The 16524-nt window shown below is 42.0% G+C and overlaps 2 protein-coding genes across 5 annotated transcripts in view; both read left to right on the top strand.

Annotated features, from left to right (window-relative positions):
* Positions 1-2506, top strand: part of LOC110501997 (BCL-6 corepressor) — a 91915-nt gene extending 89409 nt beyond the window's left edge. For all 4 annotated transcript variants that reach the window (XM_090215757.1, XM_036959541.2, XM_036959540.2 and 1 more), the window contains 3 exons: positions 100-177; positions 329-473; positions 664-2506. In XM_090215757.1, coding sequence (XP_090071883.1) covers positions 100-177; positions 329-473; positions 664-1132 — 692 coding nt within the window. In that variant the 3' untranslated portion in view covers positions 1133-2506. The remainder of the gene's footprint in view (positions 1-99; positions 178-328; positions 474-663) is intronic.
* A 4872-nt stretch (positions 2507-7378) lies between these two features.
* Positions 7379-16001, top strand: LOC110502015 (renin receptor). Its single transcript, XM_021579918.3, has 9 exons — positions 7379-7681; positions 8485-8615; positions 8710-8838; positions 8968-9063; positions 9185-9322; positions 11075-11128; positions 11278-11427; positions 14708-14827; positions 14982-16001. The coding sequence occupies exons 1-9, from the start codon at positions 7606-7608 to the stop codon at positions 15174-15176; spliced, it is 1089 nt and encodes a 362-aa protein (XP_021435593.1). The 5' UTR covers positions 7379-7605; the 3' UTR covers positions 15177-16001.
* Positions 16002-16524: the final 523 nt, after the last annotated feature.

The following is a 16524-nucleotide window of genomic DNA, read 5'->3' as shown; positions in this document are numbered from 1 at the left end:
TCTTGCTCTCTCTCTCTCTCTCTCTGTCTCTCTCTCTCTCTCTCTCTCTGTCTGTCTCTCTTGCCTAACGTACTGTTTCTCCCTCTCTTGTCCCTGTAGATTATTTTGCTGACCTGCAGGGCCGCTCTAATGATGACCCAGAAATCTATTGGGAATTCTATGGCAGCGCTGTGTGTGGTGAGTTCAGTGCTGTGCCTATTTTTGTGTGGGTATATCTCTCAGTCCTTAGTAATGTGTTTGTGTGTTAATCTATCTAACTGTGTATCTCTCAGTCCTTAGTGGTGTGTTTGTGTGTTAATCTGACTGTGTATCTCTCTCTCTGTCTCAGAGTCGTTAGAGGAGGGCAATGTGTGTGACGTACTGGCGGACCCCCCAGGGCCGGAGGACAAGGACAGGAGGGAGCTCTTTGAGTTTGAGTTCTCCGACCAACCTCTCCTCCCCTGCTACAACATTCAGGTGTCCCTGTCGCAGGGGTGAGTACACACACAGATCAATCTGATTGGATAGGAGTGGAAGAGGGAAGGAGGAATATAGAGTGGTACAGAATAAGAGAGAAAGAGAGTTTGATGAAAGTGACAGATAAACCAAGGTCGTTTATTCAACTCTTGTGAATCCCTGTGGTGCCGTATCTAACCCTCTCTCTTGCTCTCTTCACTTCCTCAGGCCCAGGAACTGGCTTCTCCTCTCAGATGTTCTCCGGCGGCTGCGAATGTCTGCCCGTTCCTTCCGCTCCTCCTTCCCCCACATGGAGGTGGTGACGATGGCCGAGGCAGAGTTTTACCGCCAGGCATCTCTCTCCCAGCTCTTCTCCTGCCCAGACGAGCTGGAGGGCTTCCAGCCTGACAGCAAGGAGCTGCTGGACCTGGTGGAGGGGAGTGCTGAACTGGCCGCTCTGCTGGGTTCTAATCTAGAGTGCCTCGACGACCGCTGGGACGAACCCCCGGAGGCTAACGCTAATGTTGATGAAAAGGCTAATGTCAATGGGAAGATTAGGGCTATGGCTAATGCTAACAGTAACGTTAACGCTAAGGTCAATGGGAACATTAGGGCTATGGCTAAAGGTAACATTAGCGCTAAGACTAATGGTAGCACTCATGTTAAAGCTAAGGCTAACGCTAACAGAAGGTCGTGACCTGAACTTTGACCCTGAATTCTGAATCCCTGCTCTACAGTGGGGGGTTAAAATGGGTGAATGAATAAGACCACCGCCCTGAGATCTGAGATTGAACTCCTGCTCTGTACCTGTGTGCTGGACAGACAGAGCAGCAGAGACTGAATATGTATGTCCATCAAGCGAAGATGGAGAGACGACTGTAACTTAACAATGGTCTTATTTTTTATAAATGTATTAATATATGTATAAATATATAAATATATCTGGAAATGTTTTCTCAATTTCTATCCTTCAAAGTGTGGTTGTGTTGTCATGAATGAAAGGTTGTGTACAGAGGCGTCATGCCCATGTCACAGAGGCACGTTCCCTCTCAGATTTGTCCTGTTGTGAAAAAATAAATCCAAATTGCAATATATTTTTTTTGTATTATTATATATTTTTTATGTAACACTAGCCACTTGGTTGTTTTATGAAGTTGGTTTTAGCTAGCCCAAATAGGTTCCCAATCTACCAACCTTATTACTCACTAACTAGAAGCCATAGCTAGCTTGTCTAACTATTTTAGCTAGCATGCCTGCTGGCACCGTTGGTAGACTTTAGAAAAGCAAACAATAACTAAATGTACTGAATAAGACTCACATTCCTTTCAATCTTTTAACAAGATTTAATCAGAGATGCAGAGAAGCATATATAGTTTCTTTGAAAAAAGAACCGCCAGTCAGGAGGATATGCCGCAAAAAAATATACTTTTTTTTAGTCTTTATTTAAAAAAAAGACTGTTTCGGGTGTTTGAAAAATGCTTCATTCTCCAACTTCAGGATAGGGGGGCCTAGCCCACCTCCAAACCAACCCCCAACCAATCCTCACTCACTTTGTGCCCCCTCAGATATTTGGGGTGCATGACGCCCCTGTTTGTGTGTGTACAGTATGTGTGTTAAACAGTACATTATGTGTGTGTGTCAGTTTATACGGCAGTGTGTGTACAGTCTGAGCACTGAGGCTGCGCTTTTGAATGTGACATTTTGTGTTGATAGGAAGCACACGTTGACGATCTCTTCTAATAGTTTTTTGGTCTGCTCAGACAGACTTACCGCCCTCTTCACCCTCAGGGGCTGTTTTGAACCTGTGTTCAATCTGCTTCTCATTTAGTCTCTAAGTTCACTTGCTAAACTGCAGAGAGATGTGTTTTTGTATAATAGGAACGTTTTAAAGATGATGAGAAGATATTCGGCATCTTGTACATAACAGGGTGGCGATTGCAGTACAGTATCAATTTTACTGTTTGATGGGTCTTTTTTTTTGGTTTCAACTTTGCAATTAAAATATCTCATTTGTATTTATATTTTACAAAAAAAATTGCTTTAAAATAAATCTTAAAAACTGCAAGAGAAAGTTATTCTGAGTGTTTTGCTTCTCATTGTGTGATTATTGTTGAAGTGCTTACATGGACCCATCTAAGCTTTGGACATAAGGCATATATGTCCCTGGCTTTTCTAGACCCAACCTGTCTAGTCTCGACCTACAAAGACCTCCAGACAGTTGGTGGAAAAGTTGGGCTGCTTCAATATTTCACCTGCACACATACTTGCATACTTGTTTAATGTAGCTAGACCGTTCTGAGCCCCATCCTGAATGCTCAAGGATAAGGGGGTGGAGGGGAGATGCAGTAGCCTAATCAAGAACAAGACGAGACTCCCTTAAGCCAAATGAAGCCAACAGCCTGGATAAACACACAGCTTTCATAGATACTGTTTTGTGGAGGTGACAAGTTTGCAAAGAAAGCAAATGATTGAACATCAAATGGGATAAAGCTGACCATAAAATTAAATAAAAATGACTTTACATTCAGAATATGACCCTGACATTCACAAATCCTTGGAATTACATCCTTAGTAGTCCTAAATCAGGGATGGCAACTCCAGTCCTCTGGGGCCAGAGTGGTGTCACTTTTGCCCCAACTCCAGCTAACACACCTGACTCCAATAATCAACTAATCATGATCTTTACTCTAGAACACAATTAGTTTCATCAGCTGTGTTTTCTAGGGATGGCGGAAAAAGTGACACCACTCTGGCCCCTGGGGACTGGAGTTGCCAATCGCTGGCCTAAATGGACCCTGGTTGGTTTATGTATGTTCAAATACCCCCACTCAGTGGATGTACTTGGTATTACAGGTGAAGGGAAAGTGAACACTGATGTACTACCTCAGTGGGCACACATTTCTGTAAAAAACCCAATGATAAAGCTTTGTGTTCCTATTTGTTTTATTTGTTTCGCGCTGTTGGTGGTAGGCACACTTGATTCAGCAGTCCTAGCGCCGGGGAGGCAAAGCGTTCCCATTTTGAACCCTTTCATGTGTCTGAAGGTAGAACTTGAGTTAATAAAGCTGCATTCAAACATGGTCTCTTTTTTGTTTTCTTGAGTAAGGCAGCTCCAAAATGCAGTTGTTTCAGCCTAGTTCAGTGCTTCCTGTGGTGGTAGGGCAAGCCAGCAGAAAATATGGAGTGTTGCGCCGTGATTGGCCCAGTGTTCTGTCACTCATGGGGACACTACGTCACCGCCAAGTCTAAGGGTAGACCTAAAAATTCTAGCCCCTTGGGTGCTACCAGAGAATTACATTAGAAGTGCACATTCAAGAAGGCTCAAGGTTATTGGCCACAGATAAAATTATGTCAAATCACATTATATCTACAGTAGCATTGATTGGACTGATTATGTCAACATCATCCTTTCAAAATCTTAGCTAGCAGTCATGAATCAAGTCGACAATCTACTGGAAAATCCTTTTTAATCCTTGTAATATGAAGAGAAGTAATGAAGAGAAATTATAGATCACACATATCGGTGCTCATCGGCCATTGGTCATAAACACTACACAACAAGTTGGAAATCGCAAATTCAATAATGAGTGGTTTGGAAGGAGTCAGTGGCTAACTGCAAGCATTGCAAAGTAATCATTGGCCTGCTATTCAGTGGAGTTGCCGTGTGGTCCCAAGTCTAAGATTAAGGGTCTCTTTTCTTAGTTTAAAATGATAAACATTCAACATGCTGTCAATGAAGCATGATATTTTATTTATTTATTGTACCTTTATTTAACTACGCAAGTCAGTTAAGAACAAATTCTTATTTTCAATGACGGCCTAGGAACAGTGGGTTAACTGGTCTAGGAACAGTGGGTTAACTGCCTTGTTCAGGGGCAGAATGACAGATTTTTACCTTGTCAGCTCAGCGATTCAATCTTGCAACCTTTCAGTTACAAGTCCAATGCTCTAACCACTAGGCTACTTGCCATGCTCAAAACAACTGTTAACTCGGAACTGCAAAATCTGACTTTAGTCAGTTCAAGACAACTGGAAAAACGACCAACGACTGGGAAAATACGCTTTGAACTTTCATCCATCTCGGAATTGTAAAAACGGAACTCGGCCCTCTTTCCAAGCTCTCACTTGGTGTACAGGGAGAAAACTGTAAGAACGGCCCATGTTCTGAATTCTGTTGCTGTACATGACACTCTAGACCCATATCTGATCAATAGTCTTCTGAGTAATTATTTCTTTATTTTACCTCACGTTAGTCTCATTCCAAACGTCGTAAATTGTTGGTTATCTGCACGAACCCAGTTTTCACTATGAGTCATCCATACATCAATTGTCTTAAATCATTTATTTATTACTAACTAAGTAATTCACAGAAATGCATAAACAAACAAACAAACTTGGTAAATGTGGTTACATGAAAATGTGCCCTAGTGGGCTGAACCGGCATGGCGGCTTGTTAGACAAAGGAGAAATGGGGGGGTCGACCAAGAAGTCACTACAGAGTGATAATTACAACAATTAAAATGCTAATGCTTTACACATGAACGCTCACTCATTCGGGAACAATTGCAATCAATACATATATTTACGCTCAGTGTGTTGTCTTGATCGCTGGTGAAAAGTCTTTCTTTTGTAGAATTGTCCGTCTCTCTACATCTCTCTCTCTCTCTGTCTTGGTTAGAAGGGATAGTTCAAAGTGACATTCGTTATAGAATGGATGTTTCAGCGGTTGTCGTTCTTTGCGTTCAATGATACCAAATTCCTAGCTGCAGACTAGTAATCAATATCAAAGACTTGTTCTTATTCTGTCGGTATCGATAGTCTAAGAGTTTAACCACGTGGTATGGTTAAAAGATTCTACAACATTTAGCCATCTCGTAATTGAGGTAAGCTCGGTCTACAACCTTTGTCCTCCCCTAATGGAGAAAAACATGGTCTGACGATAATTTCTCAAAGTTGGGTTTTATTCGGAATGGCAGAAGAGGGCTGTCCCAGGATGTCTGACCCTAACTGGGCTCAGGGGCGGTCCTCTGATTTAGTTCAAATCAAAAGGGAATTGTATTTTTCTTCATTAAACAGTCCACAATCATATTACACAATTATACAAACAGTATCATACTGACTCATTCATCTTATACAACAATTAGATGTAAACCTCATATCTGAGGCTATTATATAAACAGCGTTATGGTAATGTGGCAACACCGTCTCTCTTGAGCTTCCCAAGTTGTGCCAAATGGACCAGTTCGTAGCTGGATTCTTCACCAATCTTTTACACTTTCTCTGGAACATGAAATTTGTTCGTACCTCAAGTTCTGTGAGGTGGAAGGATTTCCTTTCTCTCCATGAAAAACTATAACTGTGCGTCCATGAGGTCTTCTCAGGAATTTACGACCTCTGACCACAGCAGTCTGGTTGTAGAAGCAGAGAGCGGGGGATGGTGCTCGCTGTACTCAAAGAGGGCGACGTCATGACACTACTATGGCCTATTTATTGCCTACCTCCTCACGCCATTTGCACACACTGTATATAGACTTTCTTTTTTTTCTATTGTGTTATTGACTGTATGCTTGTTTATTCTATGTGTAACTCTGTGTTGTTGTTTGTGTCGCACTGCTTTGCTTTACTTTGGCCAGGTCGTAGTTGTAAATGAGAACTTGTTCTCAACTAGTTTACCTGGTTAAATAAAGGTAAAATAAATAAATAAAAAATGGACATTTCAAAAGTGCTGAATAAATAGTTATACTGACTACACCATCCTAGCTCACTCATTAATGTCTTAATCAAAATTACGGATTGCCTGTTATCCGTTTGTCGTCCCCTTATGCCATAGTTTGTACATCTCACTTGTAAGTAGAAACCACATTTGTTTAAGCAAGTCAGCCAGATCAGCTATGTTTTTTTAAAGGCAGTAAATGAGTTTCTCAGCCAGACAAGGCTCCGCTGATTGGCAGGTGTAGCAGTGGTAAGGTGTTGGGACTGCTGTTGGGACAGCTTTATGTAGGCCCTATGGGCACCGTTTGTCACCGTTATAGTGCAATGAATGTATTGTTTAGTGTTGTGTTGTGACTTTGCTGACATGCGTCCCACACTTTTTGGTGTTTGTTGCGCCACCAATATTTAAATACTAAAATCGCCACTGAATGAAAGAGTATAGAAAAGTGTTCCGATAAGATTGTGTATTTTTTTATTATCGAGGAATATGAGTGGAGGGACATGTCAGTGAGCCGGGTGAGAGGCAGCCTCATCGTCACTAGATTTGGCTCCATAATTTGCATACTGCTACAACTGCTTTTTGAACTCAAAACAAGGTTTTTCCGCAGATGATTTACAAAATAATTCTCTAAAGAGGGTGAATGTGTACGATTTCCCAGGATATGTAATAATGAATCCAGGTTAAATGTATTTGAACACGCATTTCATTACACAATGGTAGCCTACCTTTTGAAGTTGCAATTTGTTCATGGTTCTATGTAAATTTTTAAGCATTTTTAACAAAGAGCCGTTTGGGAGCCAAATGAACCGGCTCCCCGAAAATACTCAGAATGACACTACCCCCCCTCGCCTCACACTGACCATCAAATGCAGGCCACTAGTACACACACAAAAAAGGCTCCGCTTTTTTTAATGCACACTCAGCTGTGCCTCACAAGTAATACAACAAATGATATATTAATAGTGTGATCATTTACTGTACCTAGATTTTTTTCAATATAATTTCAAAATTATCTAAAAAGAACAACATTTGCAGGGCAATTGAAGCACAGCCAATTTGCAGTGAATATGTATTGGGCCTATAGCCTACTGCACAAACATCATTGCTACAGAACTGTTTTTAATTGGTTAATGTGGCATTGTTTTGTGTTTGTATAAAAAATCTGAGGGGTAAATCTCGGTTTGCATTTTGACTCACAAAGTGATCTAGACTCAGAAAAGCTTGGTGACCACTGTACTACAGTATAGCGAATGGCCTGCTTGTGGTATTGCTTTTCATTACCGGAAAATGTAAAAGTACGGAGACAATCAGCTCCATATTGCAATAGCCATACAATTAAAATAATTGCAGAAATCAATCAATGTCATTTCTGCCGATTACCAATTCATACCCATCATGCATTGCTACCATGTTCGTGACAAGCGAGTCAGTTGATTGACGTTAGAGCAAGGAGAAAGATGTCGCTGGAAAATCGCCGAAGGATGGAGGCTGTATTCACCGTAGCGCTTATCTTCTGCTCAGCTTTTACGTCAGGTATAAGATATGGAAATCTTCTGATTATTTACCTACTGATCTAGATGGTTTTCTGGAAATGATCTCATGCAGATAACGTTGTTACTAGTAGCGAGTTCTCTGCTTGAAATTGATAGCTAGCTAAATACAGGAAGTAGCTAGCTAGTTACTGCTGAAGAAATGATAATCCGATTTGGAAAAACACTTCCAATCCTGTTGATAGAAAGATAGTAAGCAATAATTTGTGGAAAGCCATGTTTTTCCACTTTAAATATGGTGGTATAATGAGTAGATGCTGCTTGTTGGGCCTAATTGCCCTAGGATGCTAGCTAGCTAACGTCAATTTGACAGACAGCAACCCGCACCAGCTGGGAGTGGGACGACATAATGAGCCATTTCCCGCAGTTTTGTCGTTCTCAACAACAATATCTAGCCATCCATCGTTTCATTTTCAGCTGTCAAACTAACCAGACTCTCTGGGGAGCAACTAGCCAGTTCAGTATCATGTGACAGACGGCATACCAACATCTGATTCACTCAACTTCCTCAAACATTATTCTGCTTTCCCAGTCACGAGACTCCGGCTAACTAGCTACTGTTGCCCGGCTCTGCCATCCATAAAACAGTGTAATTCACTGTTTTTAATTAACAGTCAAGTGGGGCCAAATAGCAACACTATAGTGTCAGAACCGACCTAGATTAACCTTCATAGTCTTATGATATAGCTAGGTATGTGTCCCCTCCACACACAGTATGGAATTACCTTTGCTGTTTAGACGTTATTGGAAGTTGTTTATAGATTTGTTCCTTCTGTTGTTCCTCAGGCGTTCAGGGGGACAGCCTCACCATATTGCAGGCCCCTGAGTATGTGTCCTTCCAAAAGGGAGACTGGCCGATATCAGGGGAGAAGATTCCCGATATGGTGGCTCTAACTATGGGTTTCTCCGTCCAGGAGGTACACACACTGATCCAATTGTTGTGCAGGTGCGCAAGCCTATTTTGTTGTATATTATATACTAAAATCTTGTGTATTGTGTCTGTGTGTGTAGGATCTCTCCTGGCCAGGCCTCCGAGCAGGTCCTTTGTTCCAGCGTCCCAGGGCCAACGTGCTGGTGGTGGTGCGGGGGGTGGACAGCCTGGCCCTGCCCCAGAGTGTGGCCTCCTACCCCCTGGAGAATGTGAGTGTGACCAGAGTTCCAATCAGTAAGGTGGTGTTTGGGGAGTAGCAAAGTTGTGCGAGATTCCTTTTAATCAGATTCTTCACAGAAGCTCTATTAATAACTTATCCCTTGTTCCCACTCCTGCAGCCGGTGCCCTTCACCCTGGACAGTGTGGCTGAGACGGTTCACACTCTCTTTGCTGAGGACACTCCTGTGGTGCTCCAGCTGGCCCCTAGTGAGGAGGTACTGTATACACCAGCACATTATTGGATGAGCACCTGAGTGTGTGTCGCTGTGTTTTATTATACAGGGGGTGGGTATGTGCAGGTCATGGTAATGCTATCCTGTGTATGTGTGTCTACAGAGGCTGTACATGCTGGGAAAGGCCAACGCTGTGTTTGAGGACCTGCCTGTGACCCTGCAGCAGATTCGTGCTCGTCTCTCCCAGGATGGCTCTGTGCTCGCCTCCCTGCCACTCAACTCCCTCAGCCGCAATGCTGAGGTACATGCATTAGTCTCGTCACGATACTAATGATACCAGGCCAAGTATCACAATACTGACTAGTATCGCAATACAACAGGGTAAAAAATTCAGTGGCCTAGCGTCCTGTTATCCCCGTCCCCCAACACGTATTCCCGTTTTCTAAACATTACGCGCATGTGCAAAACAAACTCATTGATTTTAACACTTCTACTCAATACACATATTGAATTTAACATCACACTGTTAGCTGTATAATAGAATACTGTGTAGAATGGCTGATTTGCTGATATTTGAAAGGCCTACCTGTGATTTGGCTGGAGGAATGGGAGGAAGGAATATACATACATAATCTGCTTTCATTGTAGCAGTAAGGGGGAAAACACTGCATGAAACCATCTTTACTCTTCAGTTAACATACATACAGACACGCACACACACTACCTCACACTGTCTCCCTCAAAAACACACACATACACACACTCTACCTCCCTCACACACTCTCTCATAAACACACACACTCTCTCTCCCACAAACATACACACTGCTGACACCAAGCAGAATGTAAGGAGTACCAGAAAGAACTATGTGATAGTTTAGGCTTACATTAGACCATATGACTCATACCTTTGAAGCACATCTCAAGAGTAGCAGACCCTTTTCCTTTCTTCCTGTGCCAATCAAATTTGCCTAGACCTAGTGTCAAGTTACCAGGTTGTTGTTGTTACCAGGTTGTTACCAGGTTGTTGTTGTTACCAGGTTCTTAACTAGCTAGGTAACATGACTGAACAAAGTTGTTTGTTATCATAGCAATTAGCGGCATGGGATTAGTTTAAAACGCCCTGTGAAATGGTTTGTGAAATTATATCAAATGTGCACAAAATCACGTGGGAAGAAAAAAAGGTAGCTCTGGTAATGAGTCATATTTGTTCCCCTGTTTGAGCAAAGACGAGCTGTTTCTCTAAGCTGTAACGCTGCAAGCATGACTGTCACAAAGTTTTTCCTCTCTGGCACTGCTGTGTGACAACAAACTTGTAAAGCCTATGACTGGCCTGTGCTGTTGGTTATACCAGGGATGGAATTATATACGGCGTATAAACTTTGCTTGCTCTGAGTGCTGCTCCAATGTATCAAATGTAACAACAGAAGACTTATCAGGGTCTGCATTCGCCCCCCCCCCCCCCCCCCTCCCCCCCAGGTGAGTGATGTAGATGAGTCCCGTGTGGCTCAGTTGGTAGAGCATGGCACTTGCAACTCCAGTTTTGTGGGTTTGATTCCCACTTGGGGACCAGTACGGAGAAGGTACAAAATGCATGCACTCACTACTTACTGTAAGTCGCTCTGGATAAGAGCATCTGCTAAATGACTCAAATGTAAATGATGAGGGATACAGCTGGCAGATCACTGCTACCATGAGATAGGTCCATGAAAGTCAAGTGGACATTATTGGAACGGCACATACAAGAGACTAGTTGCTGTTGCTTAATTTTTTTAATATTTTTTACAATTTATAAACTGACTTAATATGTTTTATAACTGCCCCAGCAGTTAGCTCGGTATCATATGAAACATTACTACGGTGTTTTAAAATGTTGGTATCATAAATATCATGCCGTTTTGATACCATGATATTACCGTGGTACCGGTATACCATGCAACACTAACATGCATAAATAGTGCTAGTTCTGTCTGTGTCCCTCTGTAAAAGTGAACAAGAACAGTAAGGGTTGACCACTTCAAATGTTGACCTCTGTCTTTTCTCTCTCCCTATAGGCTGATCTGCTCTTCCTGTCTGAGGTCCAGGTTCTACATGACATCACTGCCCTGGTAAGACTCTGATTATATCATTTGTTGGGCACAGTGACATTGGATCATTTAAATCTGAGCACAGCAGTGCCATCCCCAGAGCCTCACAGCATGTTCTGCTTCTTCATTAGCGGCTAATGTTGGTCGTCTACCCCCCCACACTCCTGTAGCTGCAGAGACACAGGCACCTGGCCAAGGACCACTCCCCTGACCTGTACTCCCTGGAGCTGTCTGGCCTGGAGGAGCTGGGCCGCCGCTACGGACAGGACTCCTCTCAGTACCAAGACGCCACTGCCATTCTGGCCAATGTCCTACAGAAGGTAAGCACAAGGGGGAATGCCCATACTCTGTATTCATAACAGGTCTTAGTGGTGTGACTTACTCCTAAATGGCCAAGTACAGAAGAGAATGGTTTATGGTTGTAAAATCAATTTATGTACACTGAACAAAAATATAAACGCAATATATAAAGTGTTGGTCCCATGTTTCATGAGCTGTAATAAAAGAGCCCTGAAATGTTGCATCCCTGTTAGTGTGCATTTCTCCTTTGCCAAGATAATCAAAAAAAATTGCAGTTTTCTCTCACAGCAACACAATGCCACAGATTGGCATGCTGACTGCAGGAATGTCCACCATGGCTGTTGCCAGAGACTTGAATGTTCATTGCTCTACCATAAGCCACCTCCAACTTCGTTTTAGAGAATTTGGCAGTACGCCCATCTGGCCTGACAAACGTAAACCACGTGAAACCACGCCAGCCTAGGATCTCCACATCCAGCTTCTTCACCTGCGGGATAGTTTGAGACCAGCCACCTGGACAGCTGATGAAACTGTGGGTTTGCACAACCAAATAATTTTTGCATAAACTGTCAGAAACGTCTCAGGGAAGCTCATCTGTGTGCTCGTCGTCCTCACCAGGGTCTTGACCTGACTGCAGTTTGGCGTCGTAACCGACTTCAGTGGGCAAATGCTCACCTTTGATGTCCACCTGCACTCTGGAGTGTGATCTTCAAGGTGGAATCCAGGTTTCAACTGTACCGGGCAGTATGGCTTTGTGTGGGTGAGCGGTTTGCTGATGTCAATGTTGTGAACAGAGTGCATGGTGGCGGTGGGTTTATGGTATGGGCAGACATAAGCTACAGACAATGAACACAATTGCATTTTATTGATGGCAATTTAAATGCACAGCGATAACGTGATGATCCTGAGGCCCACTGTCGTGCCCCTCATCTGCCTCCATCACGTTTCAGCATGATAATGCAAAGCTGAAAATGTCCCAGTTCTTCCATGGCCTGTGTACTCACCAGACATGTCACCCATTGAGCACGTTTGGGATGCTCTGGATCGACGTATACAGCAGTATGTTCCAGTTCCCTCCAGTATCTAGCAACTTCACACAGCCATTGAAGAGGAGTAGAACAACATTCCACAGGCCACAATCAACAGCCTGATCAACTCTGAGATGGAGATGTCACGCTGCGTGAGGGAAATGGTGGTCACACCTAGGGCTGTTGCGGTGACCGTATTACCGCCACACCGCTGGTCACCAGTCATGAAGGCAGTCAAATTCCACGTGAGTGATGCTGTTGATGGTCATTAGTAGCCTACCAAACTTGCTAACTGCCTGGTACTCAGTACTCTATTGTCACTCTGACATCAATGTAACTGAAAATCTTATCAAACACTTCATGAAAGGCCATGAGTTCATGTTGCGCAACTTTTCTCTCTGCTATGCAATTGCGTGAGAACAAAGTGATGGCCTCTACTAAAAAGAGGAGGCTCCCATCAGCTTTATATAAGCTAGGCCTACTATATTTATTTCTCAACTTTCCTAATATTAAGCAGATTGCTTCTCTTTACAACAGGAGTTCATGCCGGCCAGCTACCTGGCTGGCATGAAAATGAACCATGGGAAAAGCGTTCTCCATTTGCTATTTAAGTGCATTGTTCCCGCTGCCACTGTTTTGAGGCTTGCATGATAATGGTCCATTCTAAATCAAAACACATTTCCCTTATTATTTAGTATATGTAAAGATTAAATCAAGAATAGTCTGATGGGTGACTATATTAGCCTATCACTTGTGAATTATATATTATCACTTGTGAATGATGCCCAGCATAAGAAACAATGCCTTTTTTTGCGACTTTTTCTAATCGTAGTCGCACACCTCATGTAGCCTGGCCCATCGGCCTATATGTTTTAATAAGCTATGTATCACAACTAAAGTGGCCAAATAACTTCTTAAAATGAAGCACATTAATCCGCTTTACAAGGAGTGTAGACCCTAACTGGCAGACATACACAGTGTGAGTTTCAAGTTTGGGGAAGATCATTTTCACCATAGAAATGCACCTTTATAATAAAATCTTTTTTTTTTTAATGCTAGTGGTTGTATTAATTTGGGATCTATTGTATCACCAACTGTTCCAGACTATGTTTGGATTATTAATTCCTCCCTCAGAATAGAATAGGTCAACTTTTGTACTATAGGGGATAGTAGGTTGACATAGGCTAGTGCTTCTGCTGTTTGTTAGGCCGATTCATCTTGTTGGCTGACGCAGCCAAGGGCACAATGGCCACTGACTGCAAAAGGCATGATTTTTTTAGGGTGGATTAGGGCGTTATTAAGTGCTTGTCAAATTGTGAATGAGAGACTGATGAAGTGTGTACAGCCTGCGCAAACAAAGCAGAGCCCATGCCTTTCAAGCGACTTTTTTCAAATCCACATTAGTCTCATCATGCAGCCTTACAATATATTACAAATAGAATTTATAGCCCAATGTTTGTAGAACAACTAAAGTTGCATTAATTACTGAATTAAGCATATAATAGTACCTATTTATTTGGTAACCGTTAAACACAGAATAGTCAAATTGTTTGGAGAAAATATACTTTCTATTTTATTCAGGTTTGTTCAGTTGTATTCTTCATAATATAAAATAATGCCACGGAATTCTAAGCAAATCTTGTCTGCTAAATGAACTAGTGTAGCCCACAGCCATATGGCATAGCCAGATCAGGACCTAACATAAGGACAACTCAGTATGCTATTCTGTTCTTCTGAAATGGACTACATTTCCTTCATATCATGCTGCTTTAGACCTGTCTAAAATAAATCATGGATTTATTGTGAAGGTGTAGGCTATATTACATGGATTTATTAAACTTTTTAAAATGTAGATGTTCCAAAGTTCTGCATCAGTGTCTTGTGTGGAAGCCAGGAGATGCTAAATGGGTTTAATTAACGGTCAATTACAGTGAGACCGACAGTTATTTGCTTGACAATCACCTGCTGATGAAATTTTGTGACCGCCACAGCATTAGTCACACTTGATACTGACTGGTTTTCTGATCCACGACTCTACTTTATTGTTTTTAAAGGTATGTGACCAACGGATGCATATCATGTGAAATCCATAGATTAGGGCCTAATTAATTAATTTAAATTGACTGATTTCGTTATATGCATGGTGTGTTTTATATTTTTGTTCAGTGTTGATGACCATAAAAACATTCTCCCGTTATGTTTATATAGACCAACTGTGGTGTTTTTCCATGGTTTCTTTGTTCTACGTCTCTCTCAACTTCCTGTGCTTTAGTTTGGTGAGGACTTGTTTGGTCTTTATGGTGACAGCGCGGTGGTGGAGGTTGTCACAGTGAAGAACTTTGAGGTGCCACTTACCAGGAAATCTCGCTCAATCCTGGAGTCCAAACAAATTGTGAGTGCATTTTAATTTTAAAAAATTATACGTAGATCTATGTACATTTATACTATTAAACAGATCATAAACCTGTTATATTTGGATCTTCATAATTCATTGATATGGTTTCAATGGATGCAAATCTTCTCTACATCCCTCTCACCCCCTGCAGAGTAACCCTGGCAGTCCCTATAACCTGGCCTATAAGTATAACTTTGAGTATGCCGTGATCTTCAACATCGTGCTGTGGCTGATGATCATCCTTGCCCTGGCTGTTATCGTCATCTCATACAACCTGTGGAACATGGACCCAGGATATGACAGCATCATCTACAGGATGACCAATCAGAAGATCAGGTTGGACTAAGGTCTGCCCAGCAACACTCGAGCCCTCCTATTAGCCCTCTCCTAGTGAATCTTTGTTTTTCTTGTTTTATGTGAAAAATAAAGAAGTGGAGCTGAAGGTGTAGGCCTAATTCTAAATGGGTTGGATAGGTTTAAGCAATATGGTGAAAATAATGTATCTTAGCATAGTATAGGCCATGGTTGCACTAATTACAAACCAGATAGTGTATACCTATTCTACCTCTCAGCTATAGACAAGCTTCTAGTGGTTGGTTATGGACTTAGGAGTAGACATCAGAGTAGCAGTTGTTCAGGGAGAGGTAAAGGTCCTATCCAATATGAATGACATGTATAAGAGATGCACTTAATTAGTTAGCACCTTTGAGAAATTGCAGAGGTTAACTATACAGTAGCTGTAGTTGTGTAGTTTAATGCTGAGTTGTAACACTAGAGCTGTCTCTGAGGTCTAGTCCTGTACCTTCAACCCCACACTTCACATTGCTTATGAGTGTCCTCTTTTAGTAGGCGTCCTACATCCCTGGTGATTTCAAATGTCCTGTTTTTATTTTTATTGTAAAAAGTAAAGATTATTCTAATGCCCTGAAAGACTGAGAATTGACGTGTGTGATGTAAATGTTTGTCTCGCTATTTGAAACTGTTTTAAGTTAAAGTGAAATCTAGGTGTATATATTGAAGTTAGAAATGCAAATATCCTGAAGGAAACTGCTTTATTGGTATTGTGAGAAGGTCTGTAACATTCGCTGGCAGGTTGCAAAGGCGCCTTGCATGCATTTTGCGGTTGTGTGACTTTGACATTTGAATATGCAATAAATGAATTACCATCTAATGTTTGTACCTCAGTAAATTAAATGTCACACATTTATTAAACCACCATAGTCTAGAAAGCATTGATACATTGGCACAAATGACCTTGGACAAACTGTCCCATAGTTTGCTTTATATTTGTCTGACACTGAGTTTCTAATAAACCAACTTGTCCTTACTCAGTGACATGACATGTTTACCATGACTAAAAATACGCTTCAGTTGACTTATCCAATACACGGGAGCACGAGACAAATGGACTCATTTGAGTTATATGGAAGTAACCAACCAGTGAAGCTGCATAGTGACGCTCCACCTCTAAAATAATCCTCAATATGTAACGGGCTTGGCGTGCGTTTGTAACTGTTTTGGTAACAGCAGATCCAGTGTTCTACAAAAACGCATTGTTCATGTGAATCGAATGGTATCGAACACACATGATTTCCATATGTTTATCATTCCATTCACGCCGTTCCAGCCATCATTATGAGCCGTCATCCCCTCAGCAGCCTCCTGTGGATATGAAGTAATGGTACATAGGCTAT

Source organism: Oncorhynchus mykiss, chromosome 22 (genome assembly GCF_057628025.1).
Source record: "Oncorhynchus mykiss isolate SJ-2025 chromosome 22, ASM5762802v1, whole genome shotgun sequence".
Classification (NCBI taxonomy): Eukaryota; Metazoa; Chordata; class Actinopteri; order Salmoniformes; family Salmonidae; genus Oncorhynchus; species Oncorhynchus mykiss.
This window is presented reverse-complemented; position numbering and strand designations above follow the sequence as displayed.